Genomic DNA, 9458 nt, shown 5'->3' on the forward strand with positions numbered 1-9458 from the left:
AATATTTAAGTTTATTTATAGAAATTGAAAAATATAATTTTTGGTGTATTTTTTTAACTTCTTTTTTTGTCAAAGTCACATTCTTAATAAATAAGTTTTATACTAAAACAAGCCAATCATAATTTAACATATGACAAAAAGCAAAATAAATATTTTATCAAACTGAAGGGCCGTTTATTAAACGTTTACTCGGTAAGTATTTATCGGACAATTTTCTTTACCGGATGAACATAGCAAGGGCCAAAATTGCGATCATAAGAACAGAGAGTCTTACCCGGTAAGTGAGAATGGCGACTCTTACCCGGGTTAGCGCTTACCAGATAAATTATTACATATGATACGTTTTGATGTACTACAATCTTATCCGATAAAATAAATTATATTGTTGACTTCTACTGTAAACGTTTACGGATAAACATTTAGGTAAACAGCCCCTGAGTTCGTGCTCTGATCAAGATTGTTGGGATGGGTTGCCTAATTTTCTTTTTTCTTTTTATTTTGTTCTATTTGTGGGTGGAGGTAGTCTTGGATAGGGGTGCTCAAAAACCCGACCAACCCGATTAACCCAACCCAATCCAACCCAACGTGAAATAACCCAACCTGAAGCAATCCGATGTCTAATCGAGCTGTAAAATTGTCAAACCGTAGGTATTGGGTTGATATTGGGTTACTATTATTTGAACCAACCCAACCCGATAAACCCGATACCCTTTTATTTCTTGAATTTAATATGATTACTGAATTTCTGTTAATATATACATTAGACAATTACACTATCATGTATGCTTTTCATATACACATATTTTGAATCTATTTATAACTTTATATAACTCATTCATATATATGTCCAGTAACTGTGAACATATATATGTAAATTGAGAAAATTAACTGAATGTGATATACATAAGAAATATGGATAAGTTGTAGCAAATGGTTGATAATGAAAAAGAAATTATGAGTAGAGAAATAACATATTTAAGGTTAGAAGAATATTTTAATATATCAAAGTATCAACCCGACCAACCCGTACGGGTTGGGTTGCACTTTGGTTTGGGTTGGATTAAGATTTTTCCAAACCACAAACATTAGGTTGGGTTGTTCAATGTCTCCAACCCGATTAACCCAACCCATGAGCACCACTAGTCTTGGAGACGGTGGAGAAGGAGAGGGGTAGTTTCGTCAAAGAACAGAGAACAAATTAAGTAAACATAATTTTTTTTATTTTCTTTTTAAAAAACAAATATAAAGAGGTAGAAGGATGAGTTTTATATTCAATTGTTTTTAATAAAAATGAAAATAAAATGGTAAAAAGACTAAACTGCTTCTTAGTTTACTGATTTATGGTCACTCATTTATGTTCGTTTAGCATCTTAACAAATAAGCACATTTTCTTGACGAATAAACATGAACAAAAAAAATCATTCATTTACAATTCAAGTTTGTCTGTTAAGTTAAAGAAAAGAACACAAACAAGTCTCTGCCCGTGTTCGTTCGGTTTGTTTATAACCTTATATCAAACACTTTTCTTGAACAAAAATGTAGTAGTAATTGTTTTTTTATTAATCTAGATATTCAACCCGCTATGCGAGCCAACTAATCCCAGGACGACTACATGTTTTGCAGATAGTCCGGAGTCACCGCATTTGAACCTCCATGGCCTCAAGGGGATTTTTATTCCACCTTGAATTTGAACCTGAGACCTTCTGGTACTTTTGACCTTTGGAGCCAAGCTCAAACCAATCAGACACCGGTTTATTGTAGTAATTGTTAAATACAACAATAAACACCTACTAAAAATGTGGTAGTAATTGTTCAATATGTTGTTACACCCCACCTTTTGTCTTGTTATTGTGATGGCCAATCCACTTTATACATTACCCGCAATCTAGTATTTCATGAGAGAACTAAACATATTGAAATCGACTGTTATTTCGTATGCGATGCCTATGTCCTTGCATTACGATGACTTATCGCAGTAATCCCTAGTTAATTGTAGTTTAAATAGGCATTCAGTAAGAAACAGAGAGTAAGGGGTTGTTTACCAAATGCTTACTTGGGTAAGCGTTTATCAAGTTATATTACTTTACCGGATGAATATGGTAAGGACCAAAAAATTTACCCAGCAAGAACGAGGCAAAGACCGAGAGTCTTACCCAAAGAGGATATTTTTTTTATTTTGCCTAATTTCATGAAAATAAGAATTAACGAATCCGGGTATTTGGAGTTACGAAAGTGTGGCTGGAGTGCATATTGTGTTTTCTCTTTTCTAGGTTGTGCTTTTTGGCAACTATCTGGTAAGTGAGAGCAATAACCCTTACCACGGTCAGCTTTTACCGGGAAAATTGTTGCATAGAAAGCCGTTTTGTTGACTAAAATCTTACCCAATAAGTAATTAATAGTATTGAATTTTATCGGTAAGTGTGCTTACCGGGTAATTGTTCCTAAATTGTTGCAAGTCATTTGTTATATATGCAGAAGCTTAAACATGGGAATTTTTGTTCAATACTAATCATATATATTTCTCATGAATCAGCAGTTCATAAAGAAACAAGGTATAAACAAAGCTGAATAAATTAAGACCATGTGAAGATCTGCACAAGACTTGGGCTGAAGTTGCTTTCGGTTCAATCTTGTAACCTATCCATGAATCTGCTAAGTGTAGACTCATGCAAGATGTAAAAAGACTCCAAATTCAGAGAGGTTGGTTGTGGAACCACATTTGTTTACTTCCGTAGTTTTGTCGCTTTCGATCCCTACAAATTCTTGAACCAAACTGTAAAAATCGTAAACAGAAACAGCCTAAAAATATCAAACAAGAGAGATCGAGGAAACGATAAAGACGGGTAATTGAAATGAAGTTTGCCACCAAAAACAAGATAAACGTGTTGAGTTTTCGAGGAGTCGACAGATTTCAATTTGTAGAGCTTTAAGAGAAAGAAACTGATGAAAGGGAAAAGAATGCATACCTGAGCTTGAATAGGCAGAATCCAACAGCTTTGTGCAAAGCCGAGTATTCTTGCAACCTTCACGAAAGATGATTTTAAGTTTCAGGGCTCCCCCTTTCGCTAACAAAGGCCATGAACCATGTTTATTGCTCATCTCTTACCAAATTAGAATCCATAATTGACTATTAAAATTTCAAATACAAGATCTTCATCATCAAAAGTCAATGAAATTGGGTCAATATTACTCCAGTTTGTATATCTATAGAGTGGTGTTTCTGTTTATCTACTTTTTATGAAACAAAAGATTGAAGGTCAAAGGTTGATGCTTTCTTTGGTGGCTTCACATCGGTATCTTCCTTACGCCAACTAGTTTGAATAGTTCAAAACAAGCATCAAATCAAAGATCTTCATCATCTGAAAGTAAATGAATTTTGGTCATTCTATCACAAATGGATCGATCAAGGTCAAAATAGAACCTCTATCTGTAGCTTTTCCTTTTTTATTCCCAAACAAGAAGGAGGGATATGCGTATAAACATGGCGGTGATGGGATACATTAACGTATACAAGTAAAGTAAATGGCTCTTCAGAAACTAAAACAAAAGGGTTCTGTATGTAATCTTCATTTTGAGGCTTTCAAGAAATTTGCAAACTAGAATCACAAGGATGGAAGTAGAGTGTTGCATAGCAAATAAGCAGAAACATTTCAGGAATCGAACTAAACACAACTTAGCTTATTTTGGTTTAGGTTGTAAACTATTTCTCTTGAAAGGGTTAGGGTCTAGGTTGTTTCTTTTTCGGCTTGTCATTTTTCACCATTTTTATATCAAGAAACCTCTAGAACATATTTAAAATAACACACACATATGCAGGTTGGGATTTAGGGTACCTGTAAATAGTGTGTATATGGAGAAGCTATTGATCCCCTTGTACTTCTCTCATGCTGATATTAAGACTGTTCCGCATCGTTCGTCTTCCGATTCCTGCATTTCCTTTTGTCATCATAGCGACGAATTCTCCATAATCAATCCTCCCGTCCTGCAAGAAACTTACATAAATTAGGGACTGATTGTGGTTTCTTTCTAATGTGACTATAGAACAAAAACAATAAACCGAATCACTAACAAACTAAAAGAAACAAATAGTATATGATATGATATCGTTTTTCTAAAACTTTTGAAACATATTATATGTTTCATATCAACTAAATTTTCACAATTACATGACATAACAAAGTGAGTAAACTTATGTGCTTGCTTGAAGTTCGTTCAGGCGTGTAGCATTTGAGAAATACCTTTTAGGAAGTCATGTTACATCAAGTGATAGTATATGAATGTATACATACAAACTTTGACATGCACACAACCACAGGGAGGAAACAAAACTTACATCATCTATGACATACATAAAACAAGGGCCATATATAGGCCACAAAGACTATCTTTAATACAATAGTTGGAACAAGCATATACGTAATAGAGAGAACCGCAAGTGCAAGCAAAAAGTGTGCTAAAGCTAAAATAGAAGGATATAAGTCCAATTTTTAAACCAATTTTAGAATCCGTGAAACTTCGTCATCACTTTTTCAACTTACATTATCTTGATCGACTTCCTTAATGATATCCTCCACGAGAATATCGGTCATATTGTGATCTGTACAAGCTTGTTGAAGCTCATCAAACGTAATATAACCACTTCCATCCTTGTCAAAATACTGGAATGCAGCAACAAGATGTTCTTCCCTTTCCAGTTTGTTCAGGTGCATGGTAGCAGCTACAAATTCTCCGTAGTCAATTGTCCCACTATTGTCCACATCAGCCTGAATAGTATTGTGATAGATTAGCTAATCCTAAACAGCTTAACAATGGTATATACATTAATACAAATGTCCAATGAAACTAAGGCCATCTATCCACATAACACAAACAAAATCACCATAATACCACACCATCTACTAGATATTGGTCCTACCGCATCCATAAGGTCTCGAATCTCCGTATCCTTTAATGTTGAACCAAATCTTTTTAAACCAGCTTTGAGTTCATCAAATGTTATTGCACCACTATTATCAGTATCCATTGCCTTGAACATTTCCCGCAAACCAGCAATCTCCTCTTCAGACAAGCTTTCAGCTATTACCTGGTGGCGTAAAGAAGAGCAAAGTGCTAATCACTCAACATTCATTGACGGAGTAATAGGACAAATTACATGATAGCGTAGAATATTTTAGATGCTAAAACTAATATAACATGGAAACATAATCCTTATTAATTCCGGGCATGTAACAATATAATAATAAATAAAATAAGTAAATAACTTTCTCGGTACAGATCTCCAAAGGAGATCTACTTAATAGAATATACTAAATCCTAATATAGTACAAATATCCAAAACATCATTTGTTCAAATTTCCATTCAAACCCCTCGCAACCCACCAACAAAGAGGTTGTGCATACATGTGGTCCAAAATGTAAAATTTCATAGGAATATACGAGGATTTTTGCATAAAAACCTGTTCCGTTATTGAGTTTATGTTCCATTCAATCATTAGAGTAGATAATATATAAGGCCATCACATGCATTGCATACATTCAAGTATTAGCATAAAAAATACAACTATGTATTCAGATTGTCATGACAACAAACACCTCTCTTTCGGTTCAAGTCGGATCATAATCATCACAAAATAATGCAATCAAATTCAAGCACTTGGATCAAAGTTATGTATTTGCATAAAGATAAGAGTGCCTTGGAAAGCCTGCATCCAGATTAGTTGTCTCACCTATACTGACACATCCTTTACTTTCTAGATGACACACCCTACAAGTTTGAGACCCTTACTACTTCTTGATTTGCGTAAGAAAAGCATCAGCCACTCGACCTGTTAATGTTCTAGTGTATGTGTCCCCCATAACATCTTATAAGTTACAAATGTCACAATTCTTTCAATTCTATAATTTTTTGTTAAATCCATTTATTTGAACACATTATAAAGAGATACTAGCCTATAAGATCATCAGATTACGAACCTAAAATCAGAAGGCCTTTTAGGCATATTTATAGGCATCACATACTGAAACAAAATACAAGGAATCAACACTAGACCATTATATTAGTGGACAATGAACCCATGTACAAGGGCACTACAGATAATTTGCATGTGAATCTCCTGGGACCTTGGTTTATCTGTCCCCCATGTCATTTTATAAGTTGTATATGTCACAATGCTTGCATTATGTAATTTTTCTAATATTCATTTATTTGAAGACATTATGAAGAGATACTAACCTATAAAATCATCAAATTATCGGCCTAGTAGCATAAGGCCTTTCTAGCACATTAATTGGCATCACACACTGAAGCAAACTATAGAATACTAAACCCATGTATGAGTGTACTACATAAAATGTGCATGTGTATAGTCTTACAAATAGAAAGGTCCACATGTTTAAGTGTTCTATTTACATACCCGCAAAGCCATCTTCTTTAACTTATTCATTGCAGAAAACTGCTTCAAACGAGAAAGAACAGCAGGATCAAGTGCTCTATCAGGAGCAACACCATTTTCACATATCCAAGGATGACCTGTATTAAGACCAAAATACTTCAAATCTGATACTGATGATGGTAATAAATACAGCGGAAGAGAACGATAATGGACCAGTTTAGAAAAAAAATCCACGAAGATATCTTTCTGAATTAAATTTGTCTAAATACGAATATTCTTCAAATGGCCAAAGCGTAAATTCTATACCAACATCCCAATGAACAAAAAACTAGAAAGAACAGTCAGGTTGCCCTAGATTTCATTAACAAGCTGAAAATAAGTCCAATTCTATAAACCTACAATTAAATATAAGCCCAATAAAATTTATCCGGTAATACTTAATGACACTACCAATGAAGAAACTAGAAATTAGAGAATAAAATAGTAAATCAGTGGTGCACCTTGTGTAGACAAGCATAAAAGAGTCAAGTTGGTGCCAAATGCACATTGAAACAACTGTTTTTGGATAATTAATGATAGAGAATACTCTTTTGAGGGGATCAAGCATGCTAATAAAACACAAGTGTGTTTTGTTACACTTGCATTCTTCTATTTATAACAATCAAAGACATACATCTTTATTTTGCACTCTTCTAGACTATAATTTCCACCATGATTTTGTTCTCATTTGCTTCATCCTAGTTAACCATTTGATTCCATGCTTGCAGCAACATTTACCATTTCTTGTCAACTACTCAACTATGATCTATGTGAAACAAGTGAGGTGATATGAATCAGGAAGGCATCCTAAGAATCAATTGAGCAACAGATAATATGATTCATAATAGTCATGAAACATACAAAGAACTTGATGAGCAGTTAAGCGCTTTGAAGGAAGAGAGCATAACATCTGCTTAATAAGATCCTTTGCACTGTCAGAGATAAGGGGCCATGGGTCTGAATCAAAGTCTATATTTGCCTTCAAAACTGCATCAAATATCCCCTGTTGTGTTTCTACAAAAAAAAGTTGAACAAGTATTCAAGAAACTCAAGATGGTTATGCCTTTCTTACAGTCTAGATTAATCTAATAAATATATCCATAACAACAGGAGTGTAACATTTCATATGAACATCACCACATACCAGCCCAAAATGGAGGTACCCCACTTAGAAGTATATAAAGTATTACTCCTGCAGTCCATACATCTGCTTCTGGGCCATAATGCTTTAAAAGCACCTCTGGAGCAACATAATATGGGCTTCCAACCACATCTGTGAAAATTTGACCTGAACAATGATCCACCAGAAGTTAGTATCACATATTGTGAACGATCAACTAGAGATTATAGGGCTAAGTAGTGTAACTTGTACTGTATGTTACGTGGAGAAAATTATGATCCAGTGTCAAAAATCATAAAGCTTCAATCTCATAGTTCTAACTTTTGGGCCTATGCATAAAGTGAAAGACAATATTAGCCATGTCCTGAAAACTTCATTTTTCACTCACTCACACACAAATACATACATATATATATATATATACATATATATATAGAGAGAGAGAGAGAGATTTAAACACACTAGCACACCCCCTCACACATGCAACATAGTCTTCTTACCCCAAAAAGCATATTGACTCCCCAAACAAGAAAGTAATGATCAAATTTTGACCAGGACTGTTCTCTATTAAGTTCACCTGGTTTGAAGAAAATTGAGAGTCCAAAATCAATTGCCTTGAGTGAGAAATCATCGTCTTTATTAACCAACAAGAAATTCTCTGGCTTCAAATCTCTATGCATAACACCAAGTGAATGGCATGCCTCAACAACACCCACAATAATCTTTGTCAACTCAGCTGCCTTCCTTTCACTATATTGTCCTCTCTGAATGATCCTATCGAACAATTCTCCGCCATTACAGAGTTCCATGACAATATGAACATACAAAGGATCTTCATATGCACCCTTAATGGTTACAATATTCTTGTGTCCTGCCAAATGGTGCATTATCTGAATTTCCCTTCTAACATCCTCCACATCCTCTTTGGAAATCAACTTCCTCTTGGAAATAGACTTGCAAGCGTAATTTGTACCGGTGGAATTCTCGGTGCACAGGTAGGTTGTACCAAATTGTCCCTGGCCTAGTTTTTGCCCCAACGTGTACAGATCACGAATGTTGGCTGTTTTATGACCAAGGACATAATAAGCCTGATTCGCGTTGTGGCGGTTCATGGTGCTCTCTTTCCTGGAAGCAGGTGAGGATTTGGGATTGGAATTGGGATTGAAATTGGAACCTTTTCTGGGGAACTCTTTAGAGGCACTACGTGGTCGGTTCACGGTGGTGGGTGAGTGGCGTGAGGAGTTGTTAGATTGTGCAATAGACGGGTTTCGCTTGGAACTGGATTGGTATCCAGGCTGATTGAAGCCTTGATTTATTCTTACAGCAAAAGATCCACGGCAAGTATTGCCCATAAAAACAATCAATATTCTGTTACAAATACTAAACTTTCAGCCTCTTCCTCATCCCATGTTACACTCATCAAATTTCACTGCACACAAACATAATTTCCACCAATTAGCCAAAAAAACATCCAAATATGAACAATCAAAAATCATATCCTGTTCCCCAATTCTTCATCTTTTGAATGCTATATTGTAGGATTAAACAAGACAAATGATAACATACATGTATATGAAAAGGGGACAGAATCTTGTAACAGATCAAACCAATGATCCAAAAACCATGAGAAGTGGATCATTGATTAAACAAACACATTACAAAATTTGGTAATGGAATGAAAAGAGCAATTAACATGTAAGAGAAATGAATGCATGTAAAGGGTAATTAAAAGGGATCTACGAACCAGGTTGAATGAAGACAGAATTGAAATGGCGATCAGAATTCACGATTTCACCTGGGAGGAAAAAGAAGAAGGAAATGAGGATGCTTAACCGTGTATTTGAATTGAAAAGCAAATCGGTTTTGACAAATACCCCCTCTGTCCTATCCCTTTCCGTTAAACTAAA

General features: G+C 35.0%; 1 protein-coding gene across 1 annotated transcript; it reads right to left on the minus strand.

Moving 5' to 3' along the window:
- Nucleotides 1-2518: 2518 nt before the first annotated feature.
- Nucleotides 2519-8903, minus strand: LOC112523476 (calcium-dependent protein kinase 26-like). Its single transcript, XM_025133093.1, has 9 exons — nt 8129-8903; nt 7576-7719; nt 7293-7445; nt 6414-6529; nt 4916-5083; nt 4539-4763; nt 3834-3982; nt 2967-3023; nt 2519-2773 (listed from the first exon to the last, which is right to left on the minus strand). The coding sequence occupies exons 1-7, from the start codon at nt 8901-8903 to the stop codon at nt 3860-3862; spliced, it is 1704 nt and encodes a 567-aa protein (XP_024988861.1). The 3' UTR covers nt 2519-2773; nt 2967-3023; nt 3834-3859.
- Between the last annotated feature and the right edge of the window lie 555 nt (nt 8904-9458).

The sequence above is a fragment of the Cynara cardunculus genome, assembly GCF_001531365.2.
Source record: "Cynara cardunculus var. scolymus isolate 2C chromosome LG 12, CcrdV1, whole genome shotgun sequence".
Lineage (NCBI taxonomy): Eukaryota > Viridiplantae > Streptophyta > Magnoliopsida > Asterales > Asteraceae > Cynara > Cynara cardunculus.

Coding starts and splice junctions, on each gene's coding strand:
- LOC112523476 (XM_025133093.1), bottom strand. CDS start 8,903: ATGGGCAATACTTGCCGTGGATCTTTTGCTGTAAGAATAAATCAAGGC. Junction 4,764..4,915: donor TTCGAGACCTTATGGATGCG/GTAGGACCAATA, acceptor AATACTATTCAG/GCTGATGTGGACAATAGTGG. Junction 3,983..4,538: donor AGGAAGTCGATCAAGATAAT/GTAAGTTGAAAA, acceptor AGTTTCTTGCAG/GACGGGAGGATTGATTATGG.